General features: G+C 41.4%; 1 protein-coding gene across 1 annotated transcript; it reads left to right on the top strand.

The window, feature by feature from the left end:
• The first annotated feature begins 849 nt into the window (after window positions 1-849).
• Window positions 850-14,394, top strand: LOC128457404 (vascular endothelial zinc finger 1). Its single transcript, XM_053442071.1, has 5 exons — window positions 850-983; window positions 6,957-7,708; window positions 10,717-10,786; window positions 10,883-11,045; window positions 11,999-14,394. The coding sequence occupies exons 1-5, from the start codon at window positions 951-953 to the stop codon at window positions 12,343-12,345; spliced, it is 1,365 nt and encodes a 454-aa protein (XP_053298046.1). The 5' UTR covers window positions 850-950; the 3' UTR covers window positions 12,346-14,394.
• The last annotated feature ends 1,252 nt before the right edge of the window (window positions 14,395-15,646 follow it).

Here is a 15,646-nt window from a genome sequence, read left to right as displayed (position 1 = left end):
ACAAACCCCTTCCTATCTCCTGAGAAGAAAATTAATTAATTAATATTTTTTTTTTAAATGAGTAACCTCAATGTGTCAACAATGTAATGTGAGGAATGATGACCATACAAAAATAAGATTAGAAACAATTTATTGGTCTTGAAAAACAATGGGGAGAGGCTCATTCATCATATTTACTTTTTTCTTTTCAATAGAACATATGGGTTAAATGCACACATTTCGAAATGCAACGGAAATTAGACACTAATCTATAAGAAAAATATAATGTCTATCATGTTTTTATTGATATACAATAGTGTTTTTCATATGACGCAAGTGTTGTTCTTGTGTAATGTGGGGTATTTTTAGTCCACTGCAGCCAATCCGCGTAATTTACGAGCTCTGGCGAATTCATTCATTCACAGCCCATGAATGAAATTGAACACGCGGATCCTTTCTTGCTCCTTTTACACTGAAACACGTCACATCACAGGAATAAGATAAAATCTTTGTGTTTTGAAAGGAAAACAAACAACTTCCCGGTTTCATTTTCTCATTCAGAAGAAAAATGAGTGTTACTGAAACAGTCATAAACCAACCACATGCGTCAGTAGGCCACTATAACAAATGCCCCTCGCGGAATCGGCGATAACACAGTGTAGGGGTGTTTGAAAAATCGAACCAAATTAAAGCCGTTTCGTGATTGCAGCACAATCATCCACATAACATCGTACAATAACGTTTAATTGATTTTAATCTTAAAAAACGTTACTTTACTCACTAATATTTTAAAAGCAGCATAGATAAAAACGCGCTTTCATCACAACAAACTTCATTTAAACCCGCCCCCCCCTGACTGGTGCGCGTAGTGGTTCGGCCCTCGAGGTAACCGGAAGTTGTTTCAGCTGCCATGTTTGGTTGCTTTGTTGTAGGCTTCTACCAGGTTTCCTACAGAATTAGTAAGTGTGGAAATGGAGCCGAGCTGGAGTACGTTTCTTTTCCAAGTAAGTTCACTCTCATCCGGGCGGGGGGGGGAAACCGGGGCGGCTCGCCGAGCAACCTTACACTCGCGTCGGGGTTTTGCGCGTTGGCGGCAAAAGCAGTTTTTAAAACGAGTAAAGCCAGGAGCAAGTCACCCCCGAGCAAAACAATGGCATATGAATCCAGGCTTCCAGCTGTGAGGCTCGGGAATGACGCTAGAACAAAAAATCAAGTCAGCCGAACCGTCGATAGACGACGATGGCGTGCATGGTTCTTTGTCCGAAACACAAGATATTTCGGCGGTGAATGTGGGGGTTTGTGAAGTTTGTTGGCCAAGTCGGAGCCACCGAAAACATGCGAGTCCGCTGGAAGTGGCGATAAAGCTGGACCCGCCGCCGCTGCTGCAGCTGCACCGTTAAAGCCGACACAGACCTGTTTTTTCTCCCCCGCCGAAGAAGGCTTCGGTCGGACCCTTGTTAGTGAGACCCCGGGCGATCGCTCTCCCCGTAAACGCGGTGCACCCCACGGATGGGTTCGGGTTCCGAGTGGATCGCGTCGGTAAATGTTGAATACGCGCTTTGAGACGCTGAGATTTACCGACGACGACTCGTAAGTCCGCGGTGAACTTTCCGCTCGCCTCCTCTGGGTCCACGGCCACTAGCCAAGTTGGCTAACGGTGTTTCGACTGCCCTCATCAAAACTCGCTAGCTCATTTAGCTTAATTCGGGCGAGGCTGCTGGCGATCGTCGGCAACAACAACAATAAAAAAAACATCGTTCCCCGACTTGTTAGCACAGCTCGGTTTTCATTAACTCTCTATTTATTCCGGTTACCGCGGCGGAAAGGAACGTGAACTACGAAGCTAACACGAGAAGCTTGATTAGAAATTAGCAGCGACATTACGCAATTATATAAATATATATATATGAATCTATATTCCAGTGGGTAAAGTGGGTGCAGCGGTTGGGAGCGATGGCCTGATCTGACACGATTAACTGTTGGTGTAAAGATGGAAGGCTATTGTTCCAGACATGAATGAAACATCTTATTCCCATGGCCTTTCGTAGCATGGCAGAATTAACCCCAGTGTAACCATGGGAGACCGAAGACCCCGGATATTAAACGGAAAAGCTATATTTTAAATGATGGAGGGTTTTCCCGCGGATTCCACTGATGTTTTTCACATGTTGTTTACTCAAGCTTATAATTAGAATAGAAACGTATCCCTAAAAAAAAAAAAAAATCGCCATTTAGCAATCGCAGGTGCATTGCCAAGTCGTAAATCAGATTTTTTTTTTTGTGGATTAATATCTACAAAATTATGTTTAATTTGCTACAAACTCCTCATGGGAACTAAACTCCTTCCATGAGCTTTGCAGTTCTAGTCACATAATACCTTTTTTAAATTATAATACTGCACCCAGTCGCAGTCCCCAAAAGGAGTACAGCAGAGTTGGTGTTTGCTGTGTTTAATATTTTTATATTGAGTTGACTGTATTAAACTAAGAGAGTCAGGTGCAGAGGTCTTGTTGGCAGCCGGCCTTTATGATAGTTTTGGTGAATATGTGCCGTCTTTAAAAACAAATGTCTAATTTGGATCTCTAACCATCTTCTGCACCTGCTTTATCGATCCTGAAACATATTAAAGTGCAGATAAAACCCACAAATGAATGTGCTCCCTGCTTGGTGTAATGCAATTATTGGCTAAGAAGAACATGAATGGTGCACCATGGGATGCTGTAGAAAAAGTAAAACGTCCGAGCTTTAAAAGGGTGCATCTGCCTTTTTTGTGGCACATGGGTACTTTTGCTCTGCTGTCAGAGATTGATGCTTACATCTCTGAGCACTGTTTCTTCCTGATGAAAAAGGCAGATGGACTCTGTGGCTTGTTATGCGGGTGCTTGGCGTCCTGCCAGAGGCCCTGCTGCATGGATCGCATACCTTGCACTGTTACTATGTAAAACTGTGTCCAATAATCATTTGGAGAGCAACATTTTCATTCAGCCATTGTCAATTGTTGTGAAGCTATGTATGTTTCTGCCGTGTTACCTTTTGTGAAAAGGTATTTTGTCAAAAGTGAATAATGTTTTCTTGTTAAAATGCCTTGTCAGGTGTTTTAATTTCTCTTTATTGTTTGTAAATGAGCTTGAATATCACCCTACGTACGGTTGTATCTCCTATTAATATATATGTTCAGTAAATTATACATGCAGTATTCATCAGGCTACAGTTGAGACCCTATTGTGATTCATGTTTTTTTTATTATGGCCCGGACTGCACAGTCATACAGTAAAGTCATTAAGTAATCCTTCGTTGTCTGACATTATATTAACTAGATAATATATTCATAGCCATTAAATCTAGAAGCCTAAAGCTTGCTATGTTCAACTTTGTTCACCAACCAGTTATTTTCTTGCAACTGATTTTTGTTTCTGATTTACTATACTTGTAAATATATTGATGAATGGAGCTTTCGCTTCAATCATAAACCTAAGATTTCTGTCCCAGTCTTTTCCCCTTGTCTTTTGCCACTCATTAGCATAATCCCCCCATTATGTAGTTTTGATAATTCTTAAAAATAATTGATATCCTATTTAAAATGGTGGCTTAACACAATCAATGAGAAACATTTCATCAGTTTCATGTATTGTACTGGAGGCGGCAGACATGGGTTTGTCATCGCATGCAAGGCCGGGATGAAATACATTGTATTAATAGTGGCTCAAAAACATCTAGCTGGCCAGAATGCACAATACCAGAGCCCTGAACCAGTTTATCTACCTGGACTTTATGCTTTATTGTTATCAGTTACATGTGTGCTTTGACTGATTTAACAAACCAAAATGTGTATGATATAGGTTTGGTGCGTTGCAGCATTGTGGTAATAATGCATTTTAGAAAATAAAAGTGAATTGGAAAAAGTGTGATATTACAGCATGGATTCAAATTATGAGCGACCCTGGAGATGAGTGTTTTACATCACGGTTACAAATACCTCTCACCTGGTGTTCTCATCCCTCTTTGTAACTGCAGTGGTTATAAAGGCAAAAGGTGACTTTTTTTAGTTAACTATTAAAGTTATTTATTTGACACAATATTTCCTAGAGTTTCCTTTGTGACATAGGGGATTTGGTGTTGAACTCCCAAGATGATCAACTTCATAGTAGCTGTTATGCCAAAAGTAACATACTCATCTTGCCATATGTATCCTTCATCAGACCTGTCCTTTATATGAGCTGGCTTACTATTTAGTAACAGTTAAAATAAGTTGAGATAAAGTTAGCTCTTACCTTCCAGCTATTTATATGACAAAGCTGTTTGGAGGTTTTGGCTTTATTCAGTTAAGTTGTTAAGCATTTTTGGAATGGATGATTAGTTTAGAAAAGGCTGATGCTGATCTCTCACAAGCTGCTGTCCAAATCCAGGTGAAGGAATTGGTTCATCAAAACAAACTCCTGAAACATTTTCTAACTCCTCACAGAACCTAAAACACCCAAATTACAACCGACAGCAACAAACAGGTCACTGAATCCCTGCAGTCTCCCTGCAATTTACTTTCACAGGCAATGAAAACACCCAGAAAGATGAATAACAGTACAAAAGAGATGTTTTGCAACTACGTGTCAAGATTTCAGTACTTATAAAAACATGAAAACGTAGACTTGAAGCGTACCAGAAAAAACTAATTGTATTCAATATTTTAAGTTTTTGTTCCTTCCCCTTTTAATGTAACTCTAGAGACGCAATCGAAGAAACAATGCATAATCTAAATCGAACCGTGAGCTCAGTCTACAGTGGCCCCGCGGAGCCATCAGGACCCTCCCTCCATTTTGATGTTATTTATGAGGGAGCAGTCCCAGTTGTCAGAGCACATTTGTGTCAAAATGGTCAGAGCTGCATGAAAGCACAGCAGCTTACAGGCCCTGCACCTCTGTATAGAGCCCAGGCCGTCTGCAGCGACTCTGTCTGCTGTTCACAAGCTTCACAAAGAGGGTTTCCCGGCTGGTACCCCCCCCCCCCCCCCCCCCACACACACACACACACACACCCAAACATAAATCCCCCCCACTCCACCCCACCCCCGGTGTGCCAGTGGAAGGGTTAGCACTGGCATGATGGTGGCTAATCCTCGAAGGTGGCAAGTGTGAGCAGGTGCTCGGACAAATGGATGGGTGGGCTTGGTGGCATTCCCCACGAGTTCCCAGGTCCCATTTCGTACGAGGGAACGGTGGCTAGTTTCGCCGCGCAGTGTGTGGATAAACAATGTCCCTGTCTCATGAATAGATGAGCCAAATCAATGAAGATGAGCATACAAAGATCCCCTGCTGAGGCCCAAGTGCATCACTGCTCAGATTTGTGTCTTTCACAATAGGCTAGATGACATAAGGAGGACATTGTGCGGTTCATTTTTCTTTTCTATCCCCTGCCTCCTCCTTTGCAAGTTCTTTCTTGGCTGGCCTTCGATGGATGATTGAACCTCTAAAGGGAAAGGTCAAGTATTTCACCTTGCCCTTTCTTGCTGGTGGTTGACAAACCAGTTGTGAATGTGTCCGTTTACTATAATACAATTTTTTTTTTTTTTATATATATATATACAGGTATGATATTTACAAAAACTGATGTCTTAAGTAAACACAATATAACAATAGAACTACAGAGAAATTTGAACTAAAAGGAATCAATGAATTACCATTAGCATCCATCCTCTCGCGGTGTTTGCTACTCTGTGTTTGGCTTCTCTGTTCATTTCTGTCTATGCAGGCAGAATAGTTACTGGGTCAACAAGAATCTATGGCAACTCACTGGGGGGTGACTCATTAAATACTGATGTGAGCTGTGTACTTGTCAAAATTTGGATGGAAGGCAGAACCCTGGTTTGAACATAACCACCCTAAGAAGTTGAACTGTATCGGTGTTGAGTACATGGTTATCAGGATTATCTTATCTCTGTAATACATTTGTGCTGTTGTTTTGTTTATTGGACACGTACCTTAAAAATACCCAGGCTATTAATGGTTAGGTAAGAATGTTATTTAAATGCTCTGCCTTTGGCCGTCGTTCTGTGGTTGTTGCCCACACAAAATTCACTGAATCATTTTTAGTAAATCCTTTTTTTAGGAGCTGCCTGTTTTTTTTAGCAGTCTCACTTGGGTCAAGTGATCTTGTTTTAGGTCAGGGCTTTGGCAAGCGACGCAAATAGTGTCTGATAAACTATGAGTGAAATCCAACTTTAAAAAACGTTGTTTGTGCTGCTGCTTATTGCACCTGGTCCCTTTATCCATTTCTGTCATGGCAGTTGGCAACGATTAGCATCAGACAAAACCACAATTTCACAATGTAGATGGCCAAATAGCCAGTGAGCAGTTGTGCCACTGTGCCTCCTGTTGATTGTCTACATGTGTGCATTATTCACTCCAACACTGACTCATAATCTAACTTCCAACATATCCCCTAACAGATTTCTGTCACAAAACTAATGGCCTGCTCTTTAGAGCCGTCTTGGAAGTTACAGTGTTCTCTGTACACCATATTGGAGGCCTGGCTACGAGGTCATTTTTCATCCAGTATATCTGGATTCTTTAGCATTACTGGCATGCTGCGTCAACCTCTTTACTGACAGATCTAGCGCTCATTGTGTATTCTGTAAAATCTGAAATATCTAACCCTCGTTGTATTCATATCCTAGTTGACTCCTGACAAATCTCAGTGGTGGTGATGCAGCTATCAGCAACACTTGATTTGTTGTGGTAATTCTCATGAAGAGTTATGAGTTTTGACACAGTTCTGATGCTTTAAAGCTACAGTCTCCCATATTAATGTGTTTTATATATTATATATGTTTTTCCCCCTTTGATCAATAAAGTATTTCTGATAAAGTATCTGTTCATCCACAATAAATGATGACCCTTCGGTTTATAGTTCTTCAAAGCTCATCCTGTAATTAATCATGACTTCACCATAACCCAATCTTTGTGTTTGTGTTTTTTTTTCAATAGCAGGCAAATGAGGCCCTCCATCACCAGCACCAGCACCATATGGCCCAGAACAACCTGCTGCCGCTTCTCAATTCAGGAGCTGATCAAATTGACCAGAAGCCTATCCTGCCCATCCAACTTGACCACAAGCCCCCCACCAGTGCTGCGGATCTCCTCAAAGATAATGTGGCCAGCGGAGGTGCACGGCCACCGATGCCTGTGATCAAGAAGGAACACAAAGGCAAAACACCTTTTGTCTGCGGCTACTGCAACAAGGCCTTCCGTGACAGCTACCACCTGCGACGCCACGAGTCCAGCCACACTGGCATCAAAATGGTGTCCCGGCCAAAGAAGACAGCCCATGCCCCGCCCACCATGGTACCTATGATCTCATCCATGCCACGGGAGAACATGCACCAGCCCTACATCTCCACGGTAGCAGGCCTCCTCTCCACAGCAACCACCTCGGTTTCCTCAGGCCAGAGTATCATGACGTCGTCCGCGATGGGCAACATGCCACAGCAAAATATCGTCAAGAAACCGGCCAAGCCCGTCAAGAAAAACCACGGGTGTGAGATGTGTGGCAAAGCCTTTCGTGATGTGTACCACCTGAATCGCCACAAGCTGTCCCATTCCGATGAGAAGCCCTTTGAGTGCCCCATCTGCCAGCAGCGCTTTAAGAGGAAAGACCGAATGACCTACCATGTCCGCTCTCATGACGGTGGAGTCCACAAGCCCTACGTATGTTCTGTGTGTGGGAAAGGCTTTTCCAGGTAAGGATCTTTTTTTTAGGGTCGAGGTAACTGTTTAATTAAAGGTTAAACAGCCAAATAATATCAAGACTGACACTGTTGTATTTATATTGTTGCAGAACTTAATTATTTTTAATACCTTTTGGCAATATTTGAATGGTTTGTAAACTGCATGTTTTACACTTTAGTATCACTAATGTAAAGTTATTTTCTTCTCTATGCCACCAGACACACTTGTCATAGGGCGTCACACTGGCAAACCCTGAGCAATGATTGGCCGTTAACTGCTGGCAGGAGATTTCATGGGGAGATTACATTACTCGTTTCAAATGTCTTTGCACATTCCTCATGTAGCTCTTAAGGTAGTGGAATAAGTTGCTATGCTCCCTCTTGGACCAGACTGACACAGCTAATTCAGTAGACCTGCTCCTTGAGTCGAGACGGGCCCGAAAACACAGTCTTCTCCAGCAGGGTCCAGCTGGGTATCAGGTCGTCATCGCTGCACTAGACACTGGTTTGTTTGGGATGTGATGTTTTCCCGGCCTGTGAACCTCTTCATGTTATACTCCAGAACAAAAGGAGTTGGCTTTCAGCTCTTCTGTCTGTTGATCTGAGGAAGTCTTAGATAGTCAATGGGCTGATGAGCAGCATCAGGGACGATAATGATAGTTGCAAATGGCGGTAAATGCCCCAAAAGATTGCTTACAACTACTTTTGGAAACTCATATGCTTTCAATCAATAACTAACAACCGTAAAGAGGAAATGTGCACGTAAGATTACATTTATTCATATTGGAATGGAGACAGTTTCAGGTTTATGCATTCCAGGAATTAGGAGAGATGACATGACTTGTTTGCATAGAATTTCAAAATAGCACCGTGATAATTGTAACACACGCACAACTTTCTTCTCATTTGATTAGGACTCGAGAATCAGCTCAAAATAAAAGAAATGATCGCTAAACTAAAACCTAACCTGATATACTCATAAATTACCAACTTTATGTTTGGTGTTGTTTACCAAACGTTGTTCAAATAGCGACCCATGACTTGTTTATCAATGATTAAGTAATTGGTGTTTGTTTGTCTACGCCCACAGCATTATTTCCTGCAAAGTGACCGTCTACTCACCACATAGCGTCCCATTGTCTGTGTTTTTTTATAATTGTTTATAGTTGTAGTAATTTCAGACTTGTACTTGCACTGAACCCCCCGCCACTTCAACCGCATGCTTTAACTGTCGCACAAGGAAGAGCACTGGTGGTAGAGTATTAAGGGAGGGGGGGCGTCACTTGTCACTTTGTGGTTCCCGCCAGCATGTCACAGACCCGTTCCCCCGGGAATTCAGTGAACCTCGCAGTAAAGTTCAGGTCAACACACTTACTATGTAGCCATTAAGTATTTTGTCCAAAGGATGGCTCAGTGTTTTTTTGTGTGTTTAGATTTATCAACACAGCAAACATCTACTTGTCCTGCAGTGAGCTGAAAGATCTTGTTTATGTAAATCAGCAACAAGTGAGCAAGGACTATCGATTACAGCGTAAGAGTTGATGTACAGCAACACAACTTCAACAGTGTGCCCTGGCCAAGCTGTAACACTAGCACCGTGCTGTGTAGGGCACTTTCAGGCATGCCTCCATCACAGTGACGTGGGGCAGGGATTCATCAGCATACTGGAAAGTGAGAATGGGGACTGAATAACAGTGCACTGAGTCACTGCCACTCGGCCAGATCTCCAAGCAGACGCTGTCTGGAGTTTGCCACACTGCTCGTCAGGAGGGCAACAAAAAAAAGCCTTGATTCCTGTTCATGGCCCGACTGAGAAAATTCTACTTGGCTCTTCTCATTTGTATTTAAGAAAAAATCTATCAGCATGAAACTTTCCGGTGAGGGGGCAGCTGCCAGGGTTGTAGCCCTTACAAGCTCCAATATTGCACTTGTAACATGATTCAGCTCACTGCTTCACGAGAATTAACACGCAAACTAAGACGGAGCACTGCCGAGTAGAATTTGCAAATGCTGCAGTTTCTCTGTAAAGATCAAGAGGCAGGTTTTCTTGCAAGACGGGAAAAGCCGTGAATTCTCTAAGTTATACATCAGATAAACACAGCATGATCGGTCCTGCATGTTTGTTTGTTTGTCGTTGTTGTTGGTGTAACCTTCAAACAATTCAATACACTTCACAGCTCACTGTTTTTGTATATACTCTTACTTAAGTATACCATTGTCAGAAAAACAAATCGAACCTCCATCCTATGTCGTTAATGAAGTTGAGTTAAGATTGTGGCCTAGATAATCCCCCCCTAATCCTCAGAGACATTTAGTCAGAAACTATCAAGCTTTACTGCAAACTCTAAGTAAGTAAGTAATGTCGGTTATGTTAGAAATGAAGATAAAGCAAATAAAGTAACTTAATAGTAGAAAAAAAGTGGTTGGAAAAAACCCTGTGTGTTGCGTTTTTGAAAGTAGGTCAAACTATCTCACGCGCGATTGATCATGGAGAATTAACTGCCATTGACTGAATTTTGTTTTTTTTCTGTGTGCCCAGCCCCTCATTATCAAAGTAAACAGAGCACATCAGCAAGCTTCTGCAGATACAGCACTTGTGAGGTGTAAAAAGCTTCTACACAGCACATATGGAAAGTCTACTAAGATGTGCTAACATGTGGTGCTCATTGTCAGTGAATGATTCAAGTTTTTCAACAACCCATATTTTAGTGTTAGTGGTTAAATCAAAAATGTTTTTTAATAAGTTATCTGCAGCAGACAACCTAATATTTCAATTGATGATGGCAATGTCTCTGTTTTTAAAATATGATGTTCTTTTCAGTTCAAGGACCAACGCTATTAAAATGTGAATATAAATGAAGAATCTGTATCAACAAACTTGCTCTTTCCTTGTTCTTTTCTTTTAAGTCTCCTTAGAAGCGGAAACACTGTCGAGAAGATGTTGTGTGACTCAACGGCAGCTTACTGCATCAGTGTCCAACTGTGATTAAACATGGCTTTGTTTTGTTTTTGGAATCTAGGCCAGACCACTTGAGCTGCCACGTGAAGCATGTGCATTCCTCAGAAAGACCGTTTAAATGTCAAGTAACGGTAAGAGTCATTACCCTCAGCTCCCTGCTATTTTTATTATGATTTGTTTTTCGTATTATCTCAACCCACTGACTCTTGTCTGCTGTGCGGCTGCAGGCCTGTACCTCTGCCTTCGCCACCAAAGACCGACTCCGTTCCCACATGATCCGGCATGAAGGCAAGGTCACCTGCACCATCTGCGGGAAGATGCTGAGTGCAGCCTACATCACCAGCCACTTGAAGACTCACGGACAGACCAACTTTAACTCCTGTAACAAAGGTACGTCATAAACACCACTAGCATCACGACAGTCAGACATGCACTCATTTGACAGGTCCTGCAAAAATAATGCGTGTCTTGTCTTAACTAAAGTCTGTATATACAAAGATGGACAACATGTCTTCACTTCTTCTCACTTGCGCTGGGCACTGTCCTGCCTGCAGTTTCACATGAAATAAAGTCTCTCACTCATTGGCCTATAATACTTCCATACATATGCCACAGTTCACATATACACGTACACATCTGCCGACAATGACAACATATTGCACAACCCAGGAAATGACCCGGATCCCAGACGTTCAGCAAGTGCAGCGCAGAGTCTGCACAGTTGACTTTGTGGAAAACACTCAAGTCAACCAATTGCAAGTCAGTTTCAATCAGGAGGCCCCCCCCCCATATTTATAGCTCCAAATAACTAAATAAAAACAAAGTTATCAAGAAAATGAGCACTCGACATCAGTGTGATGAGAATGACCCAAAATGACAACAAAGAACGCCTAAGGATAAAGTTATTTGACCTATACTTCATTTATTAGAATTTTTTTGCCCCATGAACCATCTGCTGACTGAAAGGGGGCTGTAACCTACACCAGCCACCAAGGGATGTTTTTGGCTTCCCTATTGGGAGCAGTCATTTCGTGCATCTTAACAACCCACGAACAGATATCTCGACTACACTTCTTTTCTTGCTGTCTTTTCCACCACTTTTATTTTGTTGAAACTTAAGCCTCATCTTTACAACCTCTTCGATGGATTTAGTTTGTTAGTCAAGCCTTCCGTATCAAAGCCCACCAGCGTCTTCTAATCCTGGTTGCTTCTATACCATTATTAGGCTCTATTGAAATGTTTATACTCCATGTGATTGCTGTTGGATAAAGTAGCATGGTATTTATCTATTTATCCTTACGGCCAAATTTAAATCAAACGCTCTTATCTTGTGTTTTTTCCAGACGGCAACAATGTCTGCAACTCTTCCTCAGCTACATCTGTGACCATTTCTGCCCCCATCACCTCGGCGATGAACCGGGGACTCTCCCACCTCAACAACCACCCCATCACCATTGCTGCACAGATGAACATTAGCACCAACACGGTCAACATCACATCTCAAATGGGCCTCCAGCATCCAGTCACCATCACCGGGCCCGTCAACATCTCCTCTGCGTCCATGAATATTGCCCACCCGGTCGCAATAACCTCCTCCATGCCTATGAATATAGGCCAGCTCAACATTGCCATGAGGTCCGTCGATAGCATGCCTTTTCTGTCCCAAGTGTTGCCTTCCCAGCCCTGGTAAAGAAAGCAGAGTGAGAGAGAGAGAGAGAGTTGAACTGGCCAGAGAGAAAGGGAAAATAAAGCGAAACAGGAGACTTGTGTCCTCATGATTTGCACCTCGAGCCCGGCTCTTCCTCCCCCCCCCTTCCGAACCCTGTTTACTTCATCACACCACCAAGTGAATATTAACCTGAGCTGTGCGGCCGGCAGGAGCCCAACCCACCCCCCCACCCCACCCCTAGTCCGCAGCCACGTCCCAAACGATGTTGAGTGACGCAGGACACTTTGAGTAGGAATCGAGTAGGATTTACCTTGATATCAGGACTTAGCCTAGTCAGTTAGAGAGAGATGAAACTGTGATTTGTACGATGACCGATGAGAGGAGAGGATTCCTCAGACACTCACGAGGACTCCGTAGGAAGACCCACCTGTGCTTTTTCTTTTTTTTTTTTTGTAAAAGGGAGATGAGAAATGGACTGAAGCAATAACGACGAAATTGCTGTTTTTGATGTTTTACAAGTTCTCTCCCGAAGCCTCTGGGTGTTGCTTTGTGTGTCGTTTTCTTTTAACTATAGCCTGCTAATCACTATTTAATGTCATAGGAAATGAGTCTAGTAAAAGGGACAGCCGCTTCCACATATATGGAAGACTATTTTTTCACAGTGCATAGCTTTTCTTCTTCTTCTCAGATAGTAGGATGCTCTCGAAGGTACAGTGACTAACAGTTGACATACTAATGTATTTTTATGTCAGCATTTCTGTTTTTAAGTCAAGTGGATATGTGGACACTGTCCTCCTGACTATGAAATGTTTGTGCGTTGTTTTCTGTCTGTATGGAAACACAAAGGTCTGTTTTTCTTTGCCTATCTGTAGTGTTCATTTTATTTTTTTTTTCTCTCCATGAAGTCAGAATCAAGTCTTGCACTGAAAGCATATCCTACATACAGGTGAGCAGCAGTATTATCAAAGATCAAATTGAAGTCCATATTGTTTGGGTTTGCCAGCTGACACTTTAGGGCCATCTAGTGGCTGAGAAACAGAAAGGCCTGGCGTGTAGTGAAGCTTTTTCAGTCTGTTACCGTCATCATAATGGTGACTAATTCATTTTTTTTGTCTGACTCTTCTGTACACTTTAGTTTGTTTTTAATTATCTATCTGTGACAGCCCCTCGATGATACTAAGGATCATTCACTCAGGATACATCACATTAATCCCATTACACATAAACTTTAAAAAAAACGTGTTGTGTTAAACAACCAGGTTTCCAGCAGGGACGAGAAGTCCACCAATGAGTGATTTTTAAACTTAGCCGTCCATTGAAATGATCAACTACATGCTGTACCTTTTTAACATTTCTTTTAAAACCTAGTTCGGTCTCGGGCCGCATCGCCATGTGGCCGAGATCCAGACGAGATGATGCAAGTTTGTGTCCATTAAACTAATGGGAAACGATTGGTGTTGCATGAGCCCAAACGCTAGCTGTTGCGCATCAGCCGTTATTTGAATGAATGCCACGTGATTTCGACAGTGTTGCAGCTCCTCGAGTTGATTCAGTTCATACTGAAAAATGCAATATGCATGTTTGCCATTTTTCCCAAGTTTTGTTTAAACAAAATGATAGTGTAGCTTATTTTTTTGTCGTTGTTATGCATTTACGTAGATACACTATGATAGCCTGTTTGCCAAATTTGATACAATAACTATGTGATAAACTGAACATTTCTCGTGGAATTGAACAACTCTTTATTTTTAAGGGAAAAAATGGAAATTCCAGGACCCTTGTGAAAGCAGTTGAATGTATATCTTTGTACAAAACTATTTTAGTTCCAAGGAAACGGTAGTTCAGATAGATGTGAAAGATAAGATAACCTTTTTTTATAAATCTTTTGTATTAGAACATTAACAATGGTAATTTTGTATATATGAGAGGTTAGGATTTCTGATTAGCAGAGAGATCAAACATTCCTACATTTTTTTTTAAATGTATGTTTGTCAAATTATTACATAAACATGCGCAATGTTATGTGCCTTTTATTTGGGTTGTCTAAATAAAAGAAAACTATCAAATGTGTTCCTGTCTGAAGTACTGCTTAGTATCAAGTCATCATTACGAATCTTTGGACCTTTTTACTATTTTACACCATTTAACAATTCTTTCAGCTTTAGTTTATAATTTTTTTTTTTTAAGCTACTAAACTCTTAATCCTGAAATGAATCATTAATCATAATTTAGAGTCAACTAGACGGATTTACCATTAAAATGTATAGCCCGCATATTGGTGCAAATGAAAAATGACATTTTGGACAAATATAGTATTTGCATGTTCTGATTTGTCTAATAGAGAAATTACTAAGTTTGCTTGCATCCTGGTTCGGGAACTGTCTGCCAGTAAAGTATTTTGGAGTGAATAACAACACAGATGGCTTTCCTTGCTGCCAAAGAGATCCACTGCTCTTTCTACTGCTCACTTTCTGGTTTCTTTGTTGCTGTGAACCTGAAATTACAAAGAAATCTGGTAAGAACATGAATTTCACACTCTCTTGGCCAGCCTGATCTTCCCTGTCATGTTTTGTCTAAAGCTCAAATACGTTTTCATATCAATTGAGTTAACAATTGTCACAGTTCAGTGCTTCTATTATAGTTTGATAAAGAGTACGAAGAGAAAACGATTGTGTTGTGGCTCCAGTTGTGTTTTCCTGTGGGGGAACAAAAAAGTGCCAATGCAGATGACTCTTACTGTCAGTGTCTCCAATAATCCTTCTTTTATCAAGTATACTTTATTACCTGGAAATGAAAAGGCAATAGTTAACATTTTATATGTTCTATGAAATAAAAAAGAAATCCACCTGTAGCGCCTCATCCATCTTAAACTGATTTTGAATAGTTGTATTTCTATGTGTGCCGTTTGCATTTGCAGCCTCATATGGTTCATTTCTGTATCTGATGTTTTAATTTATTTACAGCTGCTTTATAAACAAACACTAGAAGTGACTACAAATGTTAAGATCAATATAAAAAGCCACACACAAAAAAACATAAGGCACACATTTTGAGATAGGTGCACTCTCGGATGTGGCAATGCTAACGTCAGTTAGCATTGCCACTTCTGTTTGGACTTTTTGACTAAAAACACGGTTAGGGTTGGAATGAGGCCGTTTGGAGTGGAATTTGAATGCCGGGCCTTGCAGACACTTGGCAGACACCACAAACAGAATGGAGGCATGTTACATTTTGCTACGTCTAAAGAATCAGTCACTAGTTACTTCTAAAGTGTTTTGTGTACTCAAACACTTCACCCTCCCCTCCATCTACAAAGTGGTGA

Source organism: Pleuronectes platessa, chromosome 15 (genome assembly GCF_947347685.1).
Source record: "Pleuronectes platessa chromosome 15, fPlePla1.1, whole genome shotgun sequence".
NCBI lineage: Eukaryota > Metazoa > Chordata > Actinopteri > Pleuronectiformes > Pleuronectidae > Pleuronectes > Pleuronectes platessa.
The sequence above is the reverse complement of the archived record's forward strand: the minus strand, read 5'-3'. Positions and strand labels throughout refer to the sequence as shown.